Source organism: Columba livia, chromosome Z (assembly GCF_036013475.1).
Source record: "Columba livia isolate bColLiv1 breed racing homer chromosome Z, bColLiv1.pat.W.v2, whole genome shotgun sequence".
NCBI lineage: Eukaryota > Metazoa > Chordata > Aves > Columbiformes > Columbidae > Columba > Columba livia.
In genome coordinates this window covers 10648627-10673447 of record NC_088642.1, presented here as the reverse complement: position 1 = coordinate 10673447, position 24821 = coordinate 10648627, and the positions used below count along the sequence as shown (strand labels likewise).

The window sequence follows — 24821 nt, the reverse complement described above, 5'->3', positions numbered from 1 at the left end:
TGGTGAGGTAGGGATACGTGCTCCCCACACACCCCAGATCTTGAGATGCAGCTTGGCAGAAGAAAATTACTTATCAAGCAACGTTGATCTCATTATTCACAGGCATTCTGGGTGTCAGGCAGGGTTTTTGCCATCTTGCCTCCTTCCCCCTTGCTCCAAGGGTGTGACAACTCACTAAACAACAGGTTCTCCCACCCATTAAGGTGGGCATCCCATTCCCAGTGCTAGGCTGCAGCAGAGCTCACCACTTTGGGGGAGCTTTATGTGCTGCATTCACACTGGACACGAGCTGTGTGCACACATGGAGCACTTCCTGACAACAACGAGGACACAAACAGATCATCTTGGTGGTAAAAAGTCCAGCGCATTTCTGCCTTGGCCTCAGGCTCCTTCCTTAACATACCATGTAGAAATAGGCTGCTAAAGTCAGCACGCCCCCACATACAAGAAGGAAGAAACCTTTCCACTTTTACTGTCATCATACAGCAAAATCATTCACCAGAAGCCCAAGCTTCCCACCTATTCACTGCAAATCTGCTCCAGTGAGCTGTGAACTGGAAACATCTCATCCTCAGAGCTCTGCTGGCTGCCTGGGCTGTAGCTCTGACACCAAGCACCGGGCAGGAACAGGTCTTTAATCATCCCTTCCCGTCAGACATGGTGCACAACCTGCCCACCCTGGCAATAGCCAAACAGCCCCAGGGCTGCCACCTCTCAGCTGCAGCTCACGGGTATAACCCAGCACAGGGAACCGCCTTCCACCTTCTCCTGAAGGATGGATATTTTGATTTAGCCCTCATTAGCTTCAGTGTGTCCTTGCCTCTCTGGAAAACAGAAAGTGGTATGAGCAACAGAAAGCTCATTGCCATGGTGCACAATCCATGCCTTGCTATCTGTGAGTGAAACAGCAAGAACATGCCGAGGCTACAGCTTCTACATCATCATGACCCTGTTTGTAGCATGGTCACAGGGAGGAAGTGACATCACTGCTCTTTCCCACATGTTCTATGGTCTGTGGTCCGTGGAGCACTCAGGAGTAAGGTGGGAGCAGCTCAGTGCCTTTCCATCTTGCTCACTCATTGCTCATGGCAGAAATCTGAATACCCAAGACATGACCACCTCATCCATCACCACTGAGACCATTTCAGCAATGCCAGAGAGAGACATGTTGGTCAGTGCTGATCTAAGAGCATGGTCCTGCTCAACTGGAGCAAGGGGGAACAGAACACAGAGGCTATCAGGAAAGCAGGAGATGCTTAAAACTTTATAAAAATCTTTAGAAAGGAGAAACAAAATAATTCCCCATCCTGGCAAGCCCTACCCCTCAAGGTTAAACACCCTCTCTCTCTCAGACACACAGAGATCAATACAGGCTGATCATTACCAATATGTGCTTGACAACTGTTCTATTCGGTAGTAACAAATATGGGAGCTTTTAAATGAGGGGTCAAATATCCAAGCAGACTGATAAAAGCAGATCTCAGCATGGTGGCAATGCCTGCCTTCAGTCCTCACATTTCCCCAGGGGGTCACTAGCCCACCCTCACAGAGCCTGCCTTCCGAGAGGATCTGAGGACACGGGCACATGACTCTGTGGGGTTATGCCAGCCACAGACACGTTCACAACAGTGGGATTCACCAGCCCCCTGTGATGATGCCGACCTAGCAAGCCCTCCCCGTTGTCCAGAATAGCAGACTGATTTCCTCAGGGCTAGTGACCCAAGGCAGGAGTCACATCTCCAAATAACAAAATGGCTTTAAAAGATAAAGTTGTTGCTGTTTTTTCCCCAAAATTGGACATTTTGTGTTGTTTGTTAACTTTCTTCTAGCAGAATTAATTCCCCAAATGCATTCCTCTGATGTTTAAGAACATTCTCAGAATTTCCAGCTTATCTTTATCCATGCACAGCTCACCCCTATTCACTCGTGTTCCAAAAACGAGCTTTAACGTCAGCGTTTATCCAGTCTGTGTTTAAAGTTATATCATCTGAGTTCTTTAATCACTTCACATTAGGTAGTCTCTCCATTTCTTTGATCATACCCATATCCCTTCTCTGGACCTGACCCAGTTTGCACACAGCCTTCAGAAAGTGACTGGAAATGTACACAGTCTTCCAAGAAAGATGTGCCTTAATGCGCTCAAACTTCCCCATCTCTTCTACAAATATTTTGTCCAATGTGTCACACTGGATGACACTTATCTTTTTCATGGCTGCATCAGAGTAGATCCCCACAGTTATCTTGCACATCACTGATAGACCTTCGGTTTTCCCCCATATCTCCCATTTTCTCCAACGAGCGTCTCTCAGCTGAAGATAAACTTTTTGCTGATTTCTCATGCACACAACCACAACATTTTGAACTACCCAATTCCCGTTTGTGTTATTCTTTAAGGACTTCCAAGCTCTTCCTGCTGAATAACCCCAAAGTGCCTCTGATGCTGCTTCCTGCTTTTGTGTCTTCAGGAAACACTGCTACTGAAATCTGACTTTCAAATGCTCAGAGCATTATTTGATATATTGAATAGCCTCCAATTCGAGGCTACTCTCAACTAACAATTTCCCTTTGGACCAGTAGTTTCTCTTTTAACATTCCTGTTATCTTCTTCTAGTTTGTTTACTGCTCCTTAGTTCTCAAAGTGTATTATGGATGGAAGAAGTCCACAGAGATTCAAGGGGAGGTAGGACAAGCACTTGAGAGATCCATTTCAGCTTACTAAACAGATAAAATACAATAGACTTAGCAAATCCCCTGATAAAAAAGAAAATAGGCTATGATACCTGCTTAGGCTATGATACCTACTTGCCCTGCTCCCTGTCCTCCCTAGCTGGCCACCTGCAACCACTTTTGAAAAAATCATTCTGGGCAAGGTGGTTCCTTCATTACAGTCACTATCTTGATTTCCACCTTCTTGTATCAGGGCTGGGCTTGGCTCCACATACTTCTACAGTATGGAAATGTCTACAGGAAAACCAAGCCCAGCAGACAACCAGCCATCTGCATCCAGTCCCTTCCAGCCCAGGATTCCAGTATGTTCATACTGTTTTTCTAGGAAAGTCCTGCTATCAACATTTTACATGCAGGACACTGGGGCAAGAAGGAGATGTGAATCACTTGGAAGGTTGTTGGAAAGGGAAAACCGACCCTACAACCCCAGTGCCCATCTTTTAGCCCTAGTAATTAGTGCTGCGCAAGCAAGAGCAGAAAGAAATACCTGAATACTTTTAGGCAGAGGGAAATCAGGACAGAAACAACAAAGCAGCTCCTGAATCACGCCTCAAGTCTCAGCTTCAATCTGATAAATAAAGTTCATAAAGTTTCACAGAAAACCTTGAACTAAAGCCAAGCCTGGACATAACTGATCTAGCCTGAGACTTCGGAGTGTCTGAAGCAGGAGGTCAGCAATAGCAACCCTGCTTCTTCAAGCACTCATTTTAACATTGATGGTACATTGAGTGGAAATACAAACTCTTTAAAGCCTTGGCAAAAGGAGCAGAAAGGGTATTATTACAAAAATAATAATAATAATATAAATATGCCTTCTAATCTGGCAATGAATTGTTCCAAGCAGCCCATGCTAACAATGAGTATTAAGCTGTTACTGGGTTCAGTCCTATTAAAATTAGGTTTCAAAATTTTTTCAATGTCGCCTCTACAGCACAATTTACCGAAACTGTTAGTTTCACCATAACTTTATAGTTCCCCACTGCCATGAGAAAAGCCTTAAGTTGCCACATCACATGCTATGTAAGAGCTGGTGAATTTGGCAGCCACAGTTCTGCTGTATTCACCCACTTGTTTTCTGACCTCAAATAAAAATTTCGTACTTCCAACTAAGCAGCTGAAAAGCTGCAGGGCTGAGCTGAATCCGCAGCCCTGAGATACTAAATACTAAATACAACCACAGACCGCTGTGTACACAGCACGCACTGCTCAGGGAAGGTGACTGCTTATGGTTCCCGTGATGTACACCGAAGTGACATTTCCTTCCCGCTCCAGGGGCATCGCCCGGCTGACTCAAAGCGAGGGTGACTGAGCTGCAAACAAGCCTCTGCTCACAGAAACTGCAGTGACAGGGATGCAGCAAGGAAAGGGCAGCAGAGGAGAAAAACATCGTTGTCACACACGCAAGAGGCCACATCCAAGAATGGAAAAACCTCCTGCCCTCCTGCTTCAGTACTGAGTCATAAATATTCCAGTTTTCCACGGCAACGGCAAGTATGAAAACTGCTCTGGATTTCATGCAGAAAACCCACACTCTCCTCCCTCTGCGCATGCTGAAGTGCTTCTCTGACACTGCTGCTCAGGGCAACAGCAAAAGTCACGCAGTGAGATCTGTCAGCTCATCCCCTGCAGACCTCCCCGTTCTCGAGGAGAACACCAGCTGATTTATCAGACACAGGTGATATTAATTAGGGCTGTTTATACAGATTTTTTTTTTTTTTCCTAAGTTTCTCCATTTACTACCCAAACTGGACACATAGCACTGTTCCGCAGTGTTACCTGCTCTAGCTGTTCTTTTTAGTGGCAAATAAAGGAATGTCTAGACAGCTTGTGCTTCTGCAAAGCACTCTGTGATTAAAATAGGCTATGAAGGTACACTCGAAAACCACCAACATCTACGCTACGGCACAAAATTGGCAGGCATGGGACTCCAATGGCACCCACGAGAGTGCCTGTGCACTGGCATCCCAATAGGCACCTAGAAAAGCTGCGAAGAGGAGAGGGAACAGGACAGTAAAGGGAAAACCACTCAAAACTTCTGCTAAAAGGCCTTTGTAATACAGGCTTGTAACAAAATCCTGGAGATCCCATCCGCCAGTTGTGCATTTAACCTGCTGGGTCTCAAATGGAGTAATTGTTTTTCACTCTTCATCTGTATAATCTACAGTACCGATACTGTTAGCTCAAGGGATAAGCTCTGTACACAAACAGCAAAGGAACATAAATTATAATCATTACCATGACACCTCAGATGTCACAGATGGTACATCCCCACCCATAATCATCATGCGTGACCTGCTCATTCAGAAGGGACCTGTGGTTACTGTAGATCACAGGCTGAACTTGAATAATAATGGCATCTTACTTTGAAGCAGGCAAAAAGTATGTAGAGCTGTATGAATAGGCACGTCATATGCAAGATGTGGAGTAATCCTTCCTCTCTGCCCAACCCTGGCACATGGCTCATGGACATGTCCTACATGGACAAACTGCTAAGAGCTCAAAGAGAGCAATGTAAAACAGAAAAGAGTAAATTGCAAAGCAAGTGGGCCAGTTCTCTGCAGAAAAGCAGCGGGTACGTGAAGGCAATTCTGAAACGCATAAAAGGCTGCTGCCAAGAGCAAGGGAATAAGCTGTTCTCCACATTTGTGACAACAGGAATAGGCTCCCTGAGGGGCAGCCAGGGAAGCTCAGGTTAGACAGAAGGTATAACAGATAAAACTAGCCATTCGTTACTCCACCACAGCAGTCAGGAGAGAAGATTGGTTTTCTTAATATTTCGCATGGTCCTGTCCATCTCAGAAGCACTTTACCTTATGTGGAGGCATCCATTCCAGTTAGTTTTCACAGGCCCTTAGCCTCAGAAATTATAAATACTTTCTTTTTCTGAGTTTGCCACTGAAGAAATGCATATCTTGGTGTCTTGACCAACCAAGTGTGAGATCTGGAGGTACTGATTAAGGGAAGGGACTGAACTGCTGTGACACAGGATGGAGCAGATAATGCCCCAGTCACTGTGAGCTTGCAGAGAGATATGAAATGAAGAAACACAAGGAATGGCATGGCCCGACTTCAGTATGCCTGGGTAAGGCAGATGTAATTATATGGCTTCTGGATGTCTTGTTCTTGCGTGATTTCTGCTTGACTCAGAGGAGCAGGAAGCCTCTAATGTGAGATTAAAAGCCTCGAGCAGCTTATTCTGTGGGGCAGAATACTTAGAGAAACAAAAACACCCTCCTCGAAAGACACAGCAAATCTACAGGTACAGCCTTAGAGTAGAAGAGCATCCCATGCCAGCTGATCTGGTAGCTAATACACTTGGCTGTTAACAACATACTCCAGTTTTGTTTTGCCTTGTTTTGTTTTTCCTAAATGGAATATGCTTACCACCAGCTTTCAGCCAGTAGATTCATCCTCCTTTCATCCACCACTGTGAAAAGATTTTTTTCTCATTAATTCGATCTTGTTGAAGATGATCACAGAATTGTAGAATAGTTTGGATTGGAAAGGACCTTCAAAGCTCATCTAGTCCAACACCCCTGCCATAAGTGGGGACATCTTCACCCAGCTCAGGTTGCTTAGAGCCCCATCCAGCCTGGCCTTGAATATCTCCAGGGATGGGGAATCCACCACCGCTCTGGGCAACTTGTGTCAGTGTTTTACCACTCTCATAGTGAAAAATCCTTCCTCATTTCTAACCTGAATCTCCCCTCCTTTAGTTTAAAACCAACATGCCTTTTCCTACCACAACAGGCCCACAGCTAAGAACCCTTCTAATGTTCTCTCTGCTTATTATTGTCCTCTTCCCATCTAATAGAGTAGGCTGTCCTGGATCATCAGTCAGCTTTACTGAACATCTCCATGTCAGGTTAGCCCATGATTAAACAACATTTTGGTTATATGTGCTTATCAGAGTATGCTTCATTGGCACAGAGTCTCATCTGCAACATCAACTGCTGTGCAGCCTCTTGTGCAAGGTCTACCTCCTCCAAAAGACATGTGCTACCATAGGCAGCCATCTTGTACACAGGCAGGCACACGGAGTCAGAAACGGGAAGCAAGTGTCTGTCAACTGCGTGCAACAGTTTTGCTCAAGTTGGAGAAAGACCCACAGCAATGGAAATGCTATAGGGATAAAGGGGATCCATGTGTTGGAGGAAATCCTGATATGTTCTTTAAAATAGAAAACCAAAGCTGGTAGAGGTGAAGCTCAGAGTGCCGATGACCTGGCACCAGCAAGGAGGCAGCCACAAAGGCAAAGCAGGTCACAGGAGCTGCCTGAAAACCACGCCAAGCTTAGACTGTGTTGGACAGACTACAACAGGGCTCAGCCACATGTGAAGCAGACGAAAGAGCTGGGGTGCACTGCTCTGCAGGGTTCCCCGTGGAGATGTCTCAGCACTTGGGGAACTACTGGAAACTGTGGTGTGGGCCTCTGGCACTGCACAGAAGACTATGGAGAAACATCCAGCAAAGACGTGCTTAAGAATATCCAGAAACATCCAGCAAAGAGGTGCTTTAAGACGACAAACAAAGTCATGTGTCCCTATGCACGCCAGACACATTCCAGTCAGGGGAACAAGAGCATGCCAGGGTGGAAAGAGCCCTGAAAGAGACCTCAGGAGCTCTGTAATGTATGATGATACACAGAACCTTGGCTCAGGCCTAATTAGCAGCAACGACAATGACTCAGAGACCTCCGTTTTTGGCTGGACATGGGAGAGGAACAGGAGGAACAAGCAGGAAGCCCCTCATTGACTGATTGCCCAGAGCATGTTCCTGGAAAAACAGAAACATGCTTTTCATCTCCATGACGTATTTCCATCTCCAGACAATTCCAAAGTCTGTGCTTTCAATACACACTTAAGAAAGCACTCCATCCTGTGCACAAACCCAGCATGTGCCTCTCAACACACAGCTAGGAAAAGAGAAGATCAGCTAAATGGTGAGGTGGACAGAAGGGCTAGCAAGGGCTGAGCATGTGAGGTACAACAGTCCAAGCCAGAAGATGAGCGCTGCTCTGCTCTCATTCTCAGTGCAAGGGCCTGGAGAAAACTCTGTACTGACAGCACCTGCTCTCCATCCCTGGGACCATCTGATGGAATTAGTAATCCCCTATCAGAGGAGGTGAAGCATGGTGTGCCAAACAGTGTTTGTGACCTTTTTAGCAATTTTCGCATGCCTGCTGCTTTCACAGCAACTTTCTGTATCAGTTTAAAATAAATCCAGCCCTTCTGAAATACTCAGAGATTGCAGAAGCATCTGGCCCTTCCTCTACAAAGTCAGAAACTAGCACAGATGTATCTGGGGATGCAAATGTGCAGGCCACGAGCTATAGAAGGGGATCAATGCTGTAGTTCTAAACCCTAGCATCTGAAAACACGTGGTGTCGCCTGTCCATGACACTGCTGCCTTCAGCTCAGAGCAAACTACTAAACCCAAGCACCGCCCCCAAGCTTGCAGCCAGAAGACATCTTGGCTCATTACATCTTCTGTGTGCAAGGCTTCACGTGTTAAGCCGTGTAACAGCAATGGGGACTGCACTTCTACAGGGGGTCACTTCTCCTATGTCCCATATTAGACCAGGCAAGAATGGACACACATCATCTATCTGTAAGAGGGAGCATCTCTGTCTTCACATGGGGCATCTTTGAGCATGAGATCCCCAAGAAGCATCTCTGTGAGCTCTGAGCTCCACACAGTGAACATCAGGACTCAGTGGGGTCTGCTGCTTTCCAGTGGGGTTTCCTGTTTTCCAGCCCAGAGCAGGGGATGATGCTGCAGCAGCATGAGAGCAGCTGAATCACATAGGACTTGACCAACAACAGGCAAAACCCAGCCTGAGGGAAACAAACTGCAGCTTCCAGTTCCTCAGTGGGATGGTGCACCCTGCGGTGGCGGCACAGCCCAAGAGCACGGCTCCCCAGCAGCCTCTGCAGTGCAGTCTGGTTTTCAGCTATAGGCACTGACCATGCCATGAAAAGGGCAGAATTTTGGAATTACTTCTGTGTTTATATGGATGGCAAGAAAGTCCAGAGCTGTAGCTGTTAATTCAATACACAGATTTAATATGCGTTCCACAATTAAACTGATCTCCAGCTACCAGTCCTCAGGCTAACCTTAATGCAGGGCCAGAAATGACCACTGCTACAGCCCAAGAATTTTTAGGGAAGCAGCCAGCATTGGTTGCTGGTAAGGATGTGGCAGCAATCTAGATTAAAGCTCAGGTTAACCCCTCCTGGAATTTCCTGTACCTCTCATTAGACCTAGTGATAATACCTAGAACACACAGGGAAAGCTCTGTAGCAAATAGGCTAATTAGAAGTGAAAGTCTCACATCCTCTCAGTGAACAGCACATCTGCTGAAGCTGAGGGTTGGTGTCCTTTGTGGTCAGAAGAGGAAAATATGGGGGGGGCTGCCAGACCCCCTCCTGCTGCTCCCTCCCAAGGGTCCAAGGCTGCTCTCTATGGAAGATTCTCAACACTTCAGCTGAAACAATGCCAGCATTTGGGCAGGGCTCGGTGTTATTTTTAACACTTGTTCACATAACTCTTTGGATGAATCCTGGGAAGAGCTTGTCACCAAAATAGTATACTGTGGGCACTATTTATACACCCCCTGGCAGCACAGTAGGATGTGCTAAGGAGGGAAAGCTAAAGGACCCCCTTTCCTCCTCACAGCTTAGAAGCTAGGGATATAGAAGCGCCTTAAAACACGGTTTGTTGTTTGGGCTAGTCCTCAGGTGTAAACCATCATCACCTGCAGAAGGCTTGATATCCTTTTCTGTTATATTTAAGAGACTCTTGTCCACATGGGAGGGAAGGCCAAGCACAGCAAGCTTGGGGAAGGTGGATGGCTGTGTGCACAGGGGCAGGTAAACCCCAGCTGCTGTGGACTAAAAAGGGAACAGTTGTGCCTAGGCACCAGCTAGGTGAGAACAAAATGCTGCTGCCCTCCTATTTTATCTATCCTTGGCTACTGCAGGGAAATCCAGCAGGGGTGGGGTTCCTCGGGCATCACCTTTTTTCCCTTTACAGCCCCAGTAAAGGCGTGCAGTGGTGGGGGAACATGAAGCATTAAATGCTAGTGAGGTTCGCTGGAAAGAAGGCACCAGACTAACAAGACTGACTGTCCTTCGTCCCTGGGGATAACAGCAGCGTCAGGCCTTTCCATATCAAACCAGCTTGCCTAAGAGACTGAAGAAAAAAAATACCCTTTTGAGACTACCCAGGGAAAGGAGGCTCTTCCTCTGTTAAGTATTCTGGGGTAAAAATAACTTCTCTAAAGCCATTTCCGTGCCTATTGAACTTCCTTGATTTTTGTCTTCCCGTGAGTTTCCTCTCCCTCCCCCTTTCTCCCAAGACACATTCAGACTACTCTCTCTCCTTCCATGTCACCTGGAGAAGCAGATGACATGCCCTGCAGAACATGCACACGATGCTGCACCAGAATAGAGAAGACAGACAGGCTCTGGAGCACCAGCCCACCATCCTGGAGTAGAAAGAGAGCCACGGTTTCATTTTCAAGGGTGTAGGTAAAAATAAAACGGATACATGCATTTTCTTTCCATGTAATAGAGGCTACTGCCTGAGCAGAATACTGATTATTCATCAGAGCTACAGAACAATGCAAAATAAAACCACATACACACTACTAATAGAAGCATGCTCTCCAGACAGGGGCAGGACTGGCCACATTGCTTTTAGCAGAAGAAATGGAAGGGATCAGCTCCTACCTTGCCAGATAAAATCTCCCCCAGGTCGTAGGCTCAGATTGCTGCAGCTGGAAGCTGGGTGCAGCAGTAACAGCATGAGAGCAGCATGAAGGATATAGCAAGCAGAGCTGGTGATAATCCAAAGCAAAACCAGCTTGTCGCCGTGTCGGCTCAGGGATCAGCGAGCCATGCTGCGGGAAGTCTCTGCAGGCGGCTGCCCCGCTGCTGCAGGATGGAGGGCGAGAGGCAACATGACAAGGCACTTCTTCCAGATGGGAGCTGGCTCAGGGATTCCTCCTGCCTCTCCTCGGGCACAGCGGTGCCAGGGCGCTGGGCTCAGTCACAGAGCAAGTGGGCAGGAGTCAAAAGCGAGGGCTGCGGGCTGCTGGCGATGCAAGGGCCAGATTGCTAATGAAAGCCCCAGTGTAAATACAGATGCACTCTGGAGAGGACTATGGCAGAAATGCAGCTCGTGTTACAGAGAGCCATTTACAGTAAGCTCAGAAAGAAGCGTGCATGATGGGGCTTTGCAGGCTGATTCCTGCACAGGCAGGGGCTGGCAGGGCAGCTGCCTGTGAGGGAAAGCCATGGGGTGAAGTGACCACTAGCCAGTGGACACCCCTAACCCCACACTCTTCAGCAGCTCCTACAACTCCATACACAGCACCTGCTAGATAGTGGTAATGCAAACCTATGCAATTTTCCATCCTACATCCCACCTGGGACAGCCCCAGACCCACACCTTCTCTGTTGCGCAGAGGTACAGCAGTCCATCACACCTGGGAGAATGGCTGATCAGAGCATGGCTCCATCCACATGTGTGACCAGCTCATGGTGAAGGAGCCCATTCCCATTGTCCAGGCTCTCCCTCTATGCTCCACGTCTTTGGGACTTAAACTCTCTCTCCAGTTCACTGTCTTTGGCACCTCCTACTAAGATTCTTCTTTTCCTCCCAGTTCAGAATAACTTACAAGCTGTACTGCAACTGGATTTACACAAAATAAGGAAGATGGGGGACAGGGACTAGTTCAGCAAAGAAGCAATGTCTCAAAAGGTTTTGGGCCTTTGCCTCTGCTGTCCCCACAGCTGAAAGCAGCAGGGGGTCTGCAGGTTTTGGCTACTGCCCATTAAACTAGCATTGAAAGTCTTCAGTGAGAGGCTGAGAAGGAGCTGTGTCAGGATGCACACCACAGTGGGCATGGCCTATTTTCAGTAAACACAGTGCCAGACAGGCCTATAGCTTACACCAGTGACCTCTGGGTGTAACCAGTGTCTAAAATCAGGGAGTTCACATACTTACATAATAACTTACATAATAACAAACATAAGTCTGTTCTGCAGAGGCAGCAGGGACCTCCTTTGAAAATATATTACCTGGTCTCAAAGAAAGATGGTTGAAAACAGTTGACGTAGGCAAATTGCATCAGCAAGTGCTGTTAAAAACCTAGCTTCAAGGAGAGCTCAGGGACCCCAAAGTAACAGGTGTATGTCCTGGGGATACCTACAAGAGGGCTGAAGCCAGCCAGACATCAACTCAGCTTGACGTGTTCCCTGTTAATGAAAGCAGAAGTGTGTAGGTAAAAAGAAAAGGTTGTATTATCCATTGTCTCCTCTCTCCAGCAAACTGCTGGTACAGCCACTACCCCTCATTACAACCGGGAAAGCAAGGTTATCGGAGTCAAAACTCCCTGCACACCCTTTAGCTTGGAGAAGAGGAGACTAAGGGGTGACCTTATTAATGTTTATAAATATATAAAGGGTGAGTGCCATGAGGATGGAACCAGGCTCTTCTCAGTGGCAAACAATGATAGGACAAGGCGTAATGGGATCAAGCTGAACACAAGAAGTTCCACTTAAATTTGAGAAAAAACTTCTTCTCAGTGAGGGTGACAGACACTGGAACAGGCTGCCCAGGGAGGCTGTGGAGTCTCCTTCTCTGGAGACATTCAAACCCTCCTGGACATGTTCCTGTGCGACCTCACCTAGGCATTCCTGCTCCCGCAGGGGGATTGGACTAGATGAGCTTTTGAGGTCCCTTCCAATCCCAAACATACTGTGATACTGTGATACATGCTGGTATTCTTTCCCTAGGCTGATGGTGCCTGCCATGGAGAAGGTGCTTCACACCTCCCTCTCTGCAGTGCAGAGATTCTCCGCCGCAGCCCAGCCTAGCTGACCTTGTGATAACCCTCCCAGCATTGAGCTACCCTTGCACAATAAAAAAGGGAAAACTTTCCAATTTAACAGCGGTGAACCTGGTAGAAGGTGCAGGTTCCCAAATTGTTCTGAGACAAAATACACCCAAGTACTCATCAACACCCACAAGAGAGCTCCAGACAGGGGGCTTCTTCTCCAAACATGATGAACCTTCACAACTTATTCTTGTACAGTAACAAACTGGGAACAAGTCTCTGCTGGGATGAAGCGACTACACTGACGGTCTGGTTCACTGCTAAACTAGACAACACAGAAGACACATCTTCAACCAAGGTGCTTCTGCAGCCAAACAGGTCTCAGCCAGGGAATGGCTAACCACCAGATTATGCCATCGGGTTTAAAAAAACATTCACAACAACCCAGGCTCCAGAGAGGCAGTTGAGAGTGTTTAGATCAAGGCTGCAATAAGGCTCGCCGCATCTGCGGCAACAACAATCCTGCCAAGGCACAAGTGACAGCCCTGCAGCATCTACAGCCTGCCAGGAGCATGAGCGTTGACCTTGTCTGGGGAACCCTGTCTACAAGCTCTCCCCTGGGCTTTCTGACCACACCTGGAGAGACAGAGGAAAAGTGATACCCACAGAAAATGGGGTTTAACAATCTGTACAGCCTGGCCTTGCCTCACTTCGGGAGCTGCTCTTCCCTACAAGCATTGCTCCACCTCAGTCTGACACATTGCCCACGTTCATCATTCACTGGAGGAACCCAGCCTTTACAGGAGAGGACATGCACAGTCAGCACCACTTCACGAGAGTTTACTTTTCCAGCTCAGCTGCATAAAACCTCAAGCAGACCACCTCCCTGTTCGGTGCCTCAGTTTCCCTCACTGTGAAATAAGGATCATGACACTTACCAAGCTGCTGCAGATGTTGTGAAGTTAACTGCATTATGGGATGCTGGCAGTCTGTAAACAGTACCGAGCATTCTGCGAGACTCTTTTTCCACCCATTGAGCAGAGACTCCTCGTGACTTTCCCAGGTGTACAAGCTACTGCATGAAGCCCTCTTCACCCTCACCACATCAGATACGCTGCGAAGACAGGGATCCCCATTAACCCCAAAAGCAGGAGCTTTAGTCCTTCTACCAGCTGCGTCCAGGCCATCTGCCAAGCAGGAATGCGATGCACCAGCCCAGCCGAGCTGTCAAGGCAGCGGAAGGGCTGGGGCTGCACCGCTCTGGAATTCCAGCAACGTGCAAACACCCCGTCAGCCTGCACCAGGAATGACTCCTCCCTGCCCCGGACCAGGCTGAATCACTGGAAATATCAAAACAACGATGAGGTCACGTTCCCAGAGCAAAGAACTGGAGCTAGATATAGCCGTGCAGAGAGGCATGCTAAAAAGGGACTCGGTGTACTGGCTGGGGGCTCTGGCAGACAGGCACCCTGGGCATTTGTCTCGTTTAAAAACAGCTTGAGGCTGCCAGGAGATTTATTTTTTTCTCTCTGCAGGGAGCAGGGAACTGGGCAGCACAACAGGGGCTTTAAACTCTTTATCCACCTCAGTGAAAGAGACACAAACATTACAGCTCGTGAGTGTGCAGACTTGGGTTCAAGGAACAAGGCAGAGGTAAAATTATGCCTGGGTTCTGAGCAAAGTGTTGCCAAAATCTCACTGCAATACCAGGCTCAGGCTTCAGCAGTTCAGAATCCCCCTTCAGCAAACTGAATGCCAGCCAAAAATCATACGCCCATTGCTGTTTGGTTGCTTCTTCTACAACCTCCTTCAGCTTCCATAAAAAAAAAACCACATAGTTTTGGTAAGCTTTCAATGGGGTGAGTGGCAAATAACAGTGGCTCTGCTGTTGCCCCTAAAAGGAGCATCTAAGGCACTCCAACATCAGCAAACAGATTTTTCAAGGCAGTACAGTTCCAGACTTTCCCATTTCTCAGTGGAGAGGGACTAGAGACATTTTGCTACTTAGACTGTGAAGGAAATTGCAACACAGGACTTGGAAAGGACAGAGGAATTCACAATAGAATTCGCAATAGCCTGCTCTTTCCCCTCACTGTAGAATGAAACTTTGGATGGATGACAAGAACACCCACAGCTGTATGAAAAAGAGTCTCTAAGAATCCATATTCTGTTCCATAGGAACATAAACTAGATCCTAATCAGAAGCCAAGGGGAACGAACATCCGTCATCTCACGTGGCAGGGTGGGCACAGTCGCTGAGCTGGGGCATCCTCCCTGCAACAACCACAGCATCTGGCACGCTGAGATGGTGGGTTGTGCCTGCACCAGGCCCTTTCTCCTGCAAGTGCTTTCAGATTTTCTAATAAAATATATAATAAAATCAGTGGTGACCTGTGCATAATGTCCACAGCAGAGTCATCTGATCAGAAGCATTCAAAACCAATTCAGTTCATTTTCACCCCACTTTTTTGGCATGTTCACATAACAAGAACCACCACATTGAGTCACTCCAACAACTCCTCTGGTCTAGTGTCCTATCTTTGACATTTTGCCATTGGCATAAACGTATCACAGAGTACTGAGTGAGCTCTCCTAAGGCCATACTCTTTTGGCAGTCAAGGAACTTCTAGAGCTGGAGATGGCACACTGACCACCATGTTTAACAGTCAGTGAAACACATCTCTGTCATTGAGGTGTCTGGTTCCTTTTGGTATCTGTGTGTATTTTCAGCCCTCATGCCATCTCGTAGCAACACGTTCTACAAATCAACAGCGTTGAAAAAGGACTTCCTTAACCTCCTGCCTAATAAATAATTTTGCTGGATGGGATGCTTCTGTGCTGTGAGAAACAGCAAAGTTGAGTAAGGTCATTGCTTACTCAGCTTCTCCACACTGTACACTATTTTAGAAGCCTTTACTCTTTCCTACTATCATCTACTTTTTCCTTGTTTCATCTATCTTCCTACAGAAAGTATTCCAGTCCTATCATCATTCCCATTTTCTGCATCATGCCTAAGTCTATGCCACTCTTTTCTGAGAGACAGTGACCTGACTGTGTGTGGTTCTCAAGACTGAGGCACAACATGACTGTATATCTAAGTATACAAGAATATATACCAGCATTTTTAAATTTATTCTTTATTTCCAGTATCAGGGATGCCTTTTTGGCTACAGTTGAACATTGAGCTGATGAGCTCAAATAACAATCCACAGTGACTTCAAAGGTCTTCTTATGGGCAGTAAGAAACTGTTCACAAATCATCATCACATGCATAAAGTTGTGGAATTTATCAGCATGGAATCCCATTTGCTCTTCTATCATGCTAAAAGTTTTGCAAGATATCCCTATTATTCTTCAGGTAGTTTTCAAACCAACCACCCTGAATAACTTAGAATTGTCAGAAAATTCTAATCTTCACTCCAAACACAACTAGATGAGTTACACAGCATGTTTTCCACAGGGATCCCCACGGGACCCAGGACTGCAGATACCAGAGCTTTGATGCATTGCAAAGCCAAGTGTTTGACAAGGAGTGCTCTAAGCATGGTGACCAGGGATGCCTGGTCTCAGGGGGATATCTCACTGCAGTCTGATGCAAGGACCTATGGAGCTGTAAAGCTCGTGGTCTGCACCTGAATTTGTGCTGGCACAGAGCCACGCACAGGCAGACACCCGTACCAGATACTCCACAGGTTTTGCTAGGCACAGTCTCGATGCTGTGTGTATGGTAGCACAACCATTACAGCAGCAGGACAATGGCACGACACATCCCAGTGCTGGGATGAGATGAGCAGCACATCAAATTTATGCTGACATGGCAGCAACTGAACCAGTGTCTTGTCCTGGCACTCACGGGGGATCCTAGAGCAGTTTGAACCAGGCATGGTGAAAACAGCCAGCAAGCAGTTCTTCTTGTAAAGGACATGAATGAGTCACCCAAGAAGTACCACCACCACCACAGTGTATAGTTTTACGCAAAGCAATTGAAGTAGCAGAGAGGTTGAAAGCACCCTAAGGCAGTGTCCTCCAACAACCTTCACAGGTTGTGCCAGACAGATACTGGTGTGAGCAGAACATTTGTAACTGCAGCCCTAGAGCTGCCCATGGGGAGTCTGTTCAGACATGAATGGTCCTGAGGACATGGTGTGACTGGTAATCCCTGCTCCTGACCCCTGGTAATGTCATTAGCACAACTAACATCATTTTATGAGGTGAGCTGCCATTCTCTGTGACCGAATGGATCATGTATTCATTCCCATCCACTCTTTATCAGGCCCTGAAGGTCCTGTGCACCAAATAAACAAACCAAATGGATTTCTTCTTCCCCACCATACCAGCCTCAAGGTTTCTGGGTGCCAAGAACCTGTTAAGAAAATAAAGCTTTAATTGTAACTATGATCTAGTGCTGTCATCAATCTGCCAATGATCCCTAAAAGAACCTGTCAGTGCCAGGTGGTGGACACACACACCCATCCACAACACCACTGAGGACTCAGTCCGAAGTGCAGAGTCCAGGGCAAGGTTTAAGGGCTACAAAGATGCCCAGCAAATAACCACCAGGCACAACATCTGTGAATTGTGGAAACCAACATTCCCAATCCAGGCAAGAACACAAGAATGGGAAGAAGAGTGTGAGAAACTGTGGGCTAGAGATGAGCAGCAGATAACACAAGCAGAACCCCAATAAGGTTTCACATTCCAGAATCAGAGGAACAGAGATTTATACCAAACAAAACTCAGAAAACACCCTGCTATGTGTTCAGGGCTTTGGTGAAGAACTGGGTATTAAGTGTTCAGAAGAAGGCAGGTTGCCTAAGGCTAAGCAGAACTGGGGTAACCAGCCTCTCTGAACATCTGGAAGGGATATGGCAAGCAGAAAAACTGCTTCCAGGCAAGTTTATCCTGAAGTACCCCAAGTTGAGCTGGCAGATCAGTAGGATCTACTGCCTGGCCCAGCTTCAGCAGAGCTTACCAAAGGAAAGAGCACCAGGCAGCTAGAGCTACACACAGCTATCTTCATTTCATTTATTCCCAGAGTTCAAAGGTACCCTTGCCACAGAGCAGCCACTTCATCTATGTCTCATACATTACATGCAAAATATTGCAAAAAGACGAAAAGGAGGTTTCAGCCAACCATAACCCCTATGTAATATCCTGGTCTGGGGCAGCCAGCTCACATGAAAAGAAAATAGATGTATTTCTGCACGTTGTTCATCGCATACTGCCCAGTCAACAGCTCCGTCAACCCATACAACAGGCAACACAATCAAGTCACTGAGTAGAGAAAACTCAGTATACCAGGCATCCTGCACAGGAAAAAGTGTTGTACAGCATCTGCTGCCACAGCAGAAACTGAACCAGAAGCAGCACTGCAGGCAGAATACTGGGCAACCATAAACCAGGCTTGCACCTTTCAAATATTATATGTTCCCTTATCCACAGCCTTAAGGTTTCTGAGGGACGATTGCCAGGGGGTAAGGAAGCCTCTGAAGCATCTCCTCTAGGTGTTGCTGTCTAAGCCCAAGGGATGCAAACGCACTGCTGTCAGCAAATGGTCACCAGACTGGAACCTGGCCCAGCAGCTCCTGCGAAGCACATGAACTGGGAAATTTTCAGACTACAATTTTTCAACACGAGAGTACAAATTAGTTTTCTAAATACAGACCTGCACTCTACATGGAATGAATGGCCTGGGTGCCTGCAGGGCTGATGGAGGGTAGCACTCTGCTCCAGATGACACAAAAGGCTTCAGTTTAAAATTCAGGGCAGCTATGGACTGCCTGAGTCACCTTGGTCTGCATATTTCAGGCCCCAGCTCGCAGCTAACACGAAGAGACTGATCCTCCCTGCCTCTCAGGGGAGGGGAAAGCAATAAAGCTTAAAAGATCCCAGGACCTCTGCCTTAAATCCCAAAGTTAAGGGAGGCAAACCGGGTTGTTCATTATGTACAAAAGCCAAGCTCCTTTTATTAAGTGCCTAATAGGATGCGGAAGCAGGATGCAGCCTGTAACAAAACATTGGTCTTCCCTTGAGACATGATGCTCAGATCAGACGGGTCTTTGTTTGTGGGGTGATGCGTGGGGCTGGAGACAGCACCCATAGGTCTGCCCTAGCTTTGCATTTGGATGTGGGAATAACCATGCTCACAGTGCAAAGAAGCAGTTCAGCAGCACAGCCCTCACCGGGGGAACAGACCATTCCCCAAAGCCAGGCACGATGCTTCCAGAGAACCTTCGAAAAGCCAGTGTTTGGATCATATGTTTTCCTAATTCAGAGGAAGCGTGGCCCAGCTCCGATTTCCCGCGACATCTCTTGGTGTCGGGGGGGGTGGGAAGGGGCGTTGGAAAAAGCCAGATCCATTTATAGCTGAAAAGTCTGGCAGAGGGCTGAGCGTTGTGCGGAAAGGCAGGGAGCTGACAGCTCAGTACAGCCAGCTCCACCCAGCAGGAGAGGAGAGCTGGGGAAAGAGACGGGGGTATGAAAACCGCTTCAAGCTGGAGGCGACGGGAGAGACATTGCTCCTCCACAGTGCCAGGCAGAGAAAAACACTCTGCTTCTGAGTGAATTACAAAAAGTAGGGCAGCAGAAGACCAGGTTTGGAAAAATTGAAGAGCAGCTGAGCTGCAGCTACAGCCAGAAGCACTCGCAGGTCAAGCCCCGGCTGCAGGGCTCTGTGCCCTTCTTCGGAGCACAGCATCACGACCACCCCTCCAGCAACCCACTCCCCTGTCACTGGAATGGGGCAAGAGGTGGCTCCCAGACAGGGAGCTGAGGCTAGGAACTTGCCTTTGCTAGGAGGAACGACAGCTCCCTCACGCCAGCATATTTACATCAGCCAACACATAAACAGATGTAGTAAAAAGCCCTTGCCAGCCCTCATGGAAAAAGCTTGCCCCTGAGGAAAAGGCACCAGTTTAAGGCATCAACATGCACAGACTTTTGCTGTGACGACTTCAGCTCCTCCTCACGTTACCAGGCATGAGATAGTGACAGACGAGAGGTATTTGTTTAGCTAACACAATTTAGCTAACAATTGTGCACATTCACAGCACAGTTAGGAAAAATAACCACTAAAGCTGCAGTAGGGATCACAGATGAGGCCATAAAAAAACCAAATGCAGTCTAGACAAGGCAGTGAAATACCAGTGCTATTGTATAGACACTGATGACAGGGAGCAACATACAAAAAAATTCTGGTCACCCACATTTAAAAATGATAAACTCAAATTAACAGGTGCAGAAAGGGTCTGGAGGGAAACAGAAAACCTATCAAACAAGAAGAAATTTAAGAGCCTGGCTTGTTTAGCCTAGCCAAATGTAGGCAGAGCGCAGATAGGATTGCTCTCTAAATATATCACAGGAGACAAACAAAACTGCTGAAGCAAAAGGATAATGCTGGCATGACAAGAGAATAAGCACACTGGGAACACATTTAGGTTGAAAATTAGAGGTAGCGTGGGGAATCAACCATCAGAACAGGAAGTTTTTCAGCTAGAACAGCCGTTTTTAGGATGAAGTTTTGTCAGTGGTCTGATGGGGTTGTAGAATACAGCATCTCTGCCTACAAGTATCCAAGAGTTCCCTTATGCTCCAGTTTTTGTTCCCAGCTGGTAGTTAACACACATCATTATTCAGATGGCCCCTTTCTTATAACAGACCTTGTTGAGGATCACTCCAGTTGGGAAGCCCAGGGCAAGCATGAGGCGCTCCTTTGCCCTTCCATTCCATAGGAGCTGCTCATGTATAACGATTTCCAGGATATAGGTCCATGGAAGAGAATCGTGTGGGTGCACACAACAGAGTGAAAGCCACTAGGCAGCCTAGCAGGAATGCAGGTGTTGCAGTTAGCCATATAAAACATCCTTGAGGTGCCTCTGCCCAAAAGCTTCTCAACATATCTCTGCTCAAAGGCACCTGATGCCCCACAGTATTAGTGGCACAGGCTGCTCTCTGTCACCATGTTGGGTTCACTGGAAAGAGACTCTAAGCCATCCTCTGCTACAGTATAATAAAAGTAATGTTATCATCATTACAATGATATCATCATTACAATGGTATCACCATTGGCTATTAGGAAACATTTCTTCATGGAAAGGGTTGTCAGGCATTGGAACAGGCTGCCCAGAGAAGTGAGTGAGTCACCATCCCTGGAGGTGTTTAAAAGACATGTAGATGAGGTTCTTAGGGACATGGCTTAGTGCTAGCGTTGGGTTATGGTTGGACTCAATGATCTTGAGGGTCTCTTCCAAAAAAAATTGAATCTATGATTTTCTATCAATGATTATCATCAAAGCATTATCATTTATGATCCTGAAACTGCTGCCCAGCACACTGTTGAGTATTTAGGTGCTACAGGAGAACAAGAGGATTCAAATAATGAATGTCTATATTATGAAATAATGAGGAAAAGGAGGGGTGAGACAACAAAAAATAAAATCCATTTCAGGGATTAATTTTTGATATACCTATCAAATACTGAGCTTCAGCAAGATGACGTTATCACCTTCACACCCCACGACACGAGCTTTGACATCTCCCCCTCCCCCCAGCCCCGCAGCGCGACCGAGCAAAGCACCACGCACACGCCAAATACCGAGCCCCCCGCCGCGCCGCGCCGCGCAGGGCTGCCCGATCCGGCCACGGACAGGACCCGCACCCCGCACCCCGCACCCCGCCGTCCCTTACCGGCCGCCCGCACCGCTCCGCTGTTTACAGCCGGGCGGAGGGCGGGATCTCGGCGCTCCCCGCCTCCCGCCCGGGTCCTCTGGCGTCTGGAGCTCCGAGAGCAAACATACACAGCTGGTGATAAAATTCCTTTTGATCGATTCACAGACTGGCAAAGGAATCAGTCATCCCCATATTTTATTTTTTTTCTTTTTAAAAAATTATTTTACAAAATCAGGAGCGATGTAGGACAGACATCACTGCTAGCTGATATATTTCATATGCTGATCTTGTCAAACCACTGAAGTATTTGTATCCGGAGCAAATTCACCAGCAGCTCTATTATCCCCTGTGCGTCCTATGCAGCATGTGCAAGTTCGCTTCAGCCAGAAGGTGAATGCTTTGCCCGTAAACCGTATGAGAAGAGTGACACAGTCTCAGATTTGCCTTGCTTTGTCAGCAAAAGGTCTGCCTCTGCTACTCTGCATTGTATTCTGCTGCATTACATCCTAGAAACAGCTTTGCTAGTACTCTCAGGCCACAGACCCAGCTGGGTATTGTCGGGATATCTGCTTAACTGCATAAATTCCCCATTTTCCTCTAGCCCCAGGGAGGCTGACTGTGAAACCCACAATCCTCATCAAAAAGTCCTGATTGTCTCTGCAAAGTGAATGCTAAATCAGAGGGTGGTGACAAGCACATCACAGCAGTTTCGTCAGTCAGAGTGCAGGCGCTCACTTTACTTAGGTATCTCCTTGCAGGAGAGATCAATTATTAGAATTTGGTCCTTCCCTAGCAAGCAGTTCCTGGATGCTGAAGTCTGGATCCAGTCCCAGTTCTAGTTTTGCACTGGCTACGCTGAAATGTAATACCACGGTTTGCAACGACCCTCCCAAAGCAGCAGGTGCAACAATCTTTTTTCGGTGCTGGGGTAAATGCTGGGAGATGAAACCTTCTATTAAAGCTTCAACACTCATTAACTGCTGAAACTGGGACCACAGGCAGCAAGGTGTTACAGGCAAATCAGATTAATAGGGACATGGCTGGCCTGTTGCCATCATACATTGTTTCCATCGATAGCTCAGCCTCGAGGCAGAGAGCTACCAATAAATACCAGATGGTTACTGTGCAAAAAATTCCAATTCAAAACAAGAAAGGAGTCTACATTTGTATAAAAGCACCAAAAAAAACCAAAAAACCACAAACCAGTGAATGCTGCTTAGTCGTCTGCACAAAAAAATCTAAAATCTTCATTTAGACAGCTCAGCAGTGCTGGCAGGACAGACTCTCACGCCGCCACGCTGGCCTTCCACCCACTAACCCCGCTGCTTATGGAGCTGGTGTAACAAAACAATGAGCAAATCCCAGTCCCCCAGGATCACTGTGACTTTGGCTGTGCCTGTGCATCTCAGGGCCCTCTGCTGGCAGTCAGGCTGATAGGAATTTCAGCTCTCTGGAGATGGTGATTGCCAGATGAGCCATTCGCAAATATAGCCAGCACAGGGAAACTCTGTAGCAGCCCCCAAATCTTCACTAAATTCATCTGAAACTTGACCCACATCACTCGTCAGGGAGGGAGAGGGAGTCACCGGGTCATGCTTCATTCCTTACACTGAGCAACAGCACGAGTGGAGCAGGACACCCTCCACTATCCATGAAATAGCATCTCTGCCTCTGATACTGCTCGTGTGACCTTCATCAAGTCAAACGTGCATGTGCCTCAGTTTGTCATGGTGGGAGAGACACTGGGTGCCAGCAGTTCAGATGAGCCCTAACCGTGTCTTGGGCTTCTCAGGGCCAGATTTTATGGCTTGATTCTTATGGCAGCCTGAGCTGCTTCAGCCCTTTGAGTCTAAATGAAATGGCTGGGACCCAGCTACAAAACCTGAGAGGGCTCTGAGGACAATGATCTTTTTACGAGAGCAGATTTGCAATGCAGATAAAACAGGGCAGGCTGATGAATGTCAAGTCCTTGTCCCTTGACCAACTAAGGGTTTCTCTGAGCTTGCAGCACTTCCTGACTGCAGATGTGGGATGAGGCTGGTATTTGGTCACTGGCCATCTCTTGAGAAACTGGATTAACAGTTTCTTTGGAAGGAGGTTATTTCCAACTCATGCCTTTCAAAGTGCCTGTACACAGTCAAAAGGCTAAAAAATTACACGTATTACAAAGACTGGGGATCTGGGGGTTGTGTGGCTGGACCTAAGGCACACCTGGGGTCAATACTGTCACCCCAGTAATACAGCCAGGAGTGGATTTATGACAAAAACAAAGGCACGTGAATGAGAAAGACATCACCAATTCAGCCTTTCCCTCAGCCTGGACTTCTCTTTGCTCTGAGGTATGTAGTTAAAGGGAGGAAAAAAAATAAAATAGCATTAGGAACAATCTCAAGAAGTGGAGATGCCTCCTGCAGTATGTTCTGTCTTGTTCCACGGACGCTCTCTGGGATACCCTGAAACAGCTCTTATTCACCCTGCCTGCCTTCCATGGCAGCAGCACACGTCTTTGGAAAAGAAGCTGGAGTCAGAGCACACGTGTGGGTGAAAGGAAAGGCCCAAGTCCTTGATTTGATAGCCCAGAGGTAACAGAGCTCTGAGCCACCACCGGCTTGATGCTTTGCAGGGAGCACGGCCTCCTCTCCTGATAGCCCTTTGTTTTGGTTTGCTTTGGTTTTTTGGTCTTTTTCTTCTTTGTTTGTCTGGGTTTAGGGGTATGTTTGGTGTTTTTGTGGTTGGTTGGTTGCTTGCTTGTTTTTTACAGTCCTTTGTGTTTATATTTGTCACTATTTGGTGAAAATGTTCCTGTTGTGGCGAAAGGTGATTTTGGCCGCATGTTTCTTCCAGACATAATGAGTGCTCCAAAGCCATGCTGGTGGGAGAAGGCATAACCGGAGCGGCGGGTGCTGGTCCGACGCAGGCGTCTCTTGGGTGAGGGTGGAGGTGGCCGCTTTTTGGCTTCTTTGATCTTAAGCAGGACCTGATATCAGAAAATAAGATGGAAAACATGGGAAGTGCATCATTATTCACAAGAACAGTAAGAGAAGAGCAAAGAAAGGGAAACAGAAGCAGAGGTCCAAAGCCAAAAATTATTGACGGAACAGAGGGATGGCAGGAGGGGTTGCGGAGCAGGAACTGAACTGGCAGCATAGGATGGCAGCCTGGTAAAAGAAAAAGACAATCTTATCCTAAAAAGCATTAATGGGAGAGTCACTGTAAGTCATGAAAAGGGATAATTTCAGCATATTTGTCCTCGCAGCTCTCTGATGCTTTGGTTGTTGTATTACTGCAACTCCTTTGGGCGCTTCAGTCAAATAACCAAAAATGTGAAAGTCATCTCAACAATAATCAATAGTCCAGAAAACAAATAAGGAAGCATTTAGGAACTGGCTTACTTCATCGAGAAAACAGACTACTAAAGGGGATCTCTCATATATAAAAGCTTTTTATGATAAGAATGGTGATCAATAGATTCTTATATTCCGTGGCAGAAGGGAAAGAAATAATGCACTTTCTTTGCAGGTAGTGGTCTCTCTGCACCCACGTGGCCACCAAGATCATCTGCAGAAAAGCACATTTTCAGAAA

At 47.1% G+C, this 24821-nt stretch overlaps 2 protein-coding genes across 14 annotated transcripts in view; both read right to left on the bottom strand.

The window, feature by feature from the left end:
• RUSC2 (RUN and SH3 domain containing 2) overlaps positions 1–21296 on the bottom strand; it is a 65584-nt gene extending 44288 nt beyond the window's left edge. For 3 of the 10 annotated variants that reach the window (XM_005508056.3, XM_005508059.3, XM_005508058.3), the window contains exon 1: positions 13510–13767. The gene's annotated coding sequence lies outside the window, so the exon portion shown is untranslated. Of the gene's footprint in view, positions 1–10460; positions 10592–13509; positions 13839–21256 lie in introns of those variants that run through there. The other 7 variants (XM_065047143.1, XM_021295354.2, XM_021295356.2 and 4 more) reach the window with 7 other exon arrangements.
• Positions 21297–21416: 120 nt separating this feature from the next.
• Positions 21417–24821, bottom strand: part of LOC102097598 (phospholipid-transporting ATPase ID) — a 91977-nt gene continuing 88572 nt past the window's right edge. For all 4 annotated transcript variants that reach the window (XM_065047147.1, XM_065047146.1, XM_065047148.1 and 1 more), the window contains exon 28: positions 21417–24215. In XM_065047147.1, the coding sequence (XP_064903219.1) occupies positions 23994–24215 (222 nt within the window). In that variant the 3' untranslated portion in view covers positions 21417–23993. The remainder of the gene's footprint in view (positions 24216–24821) is intronic.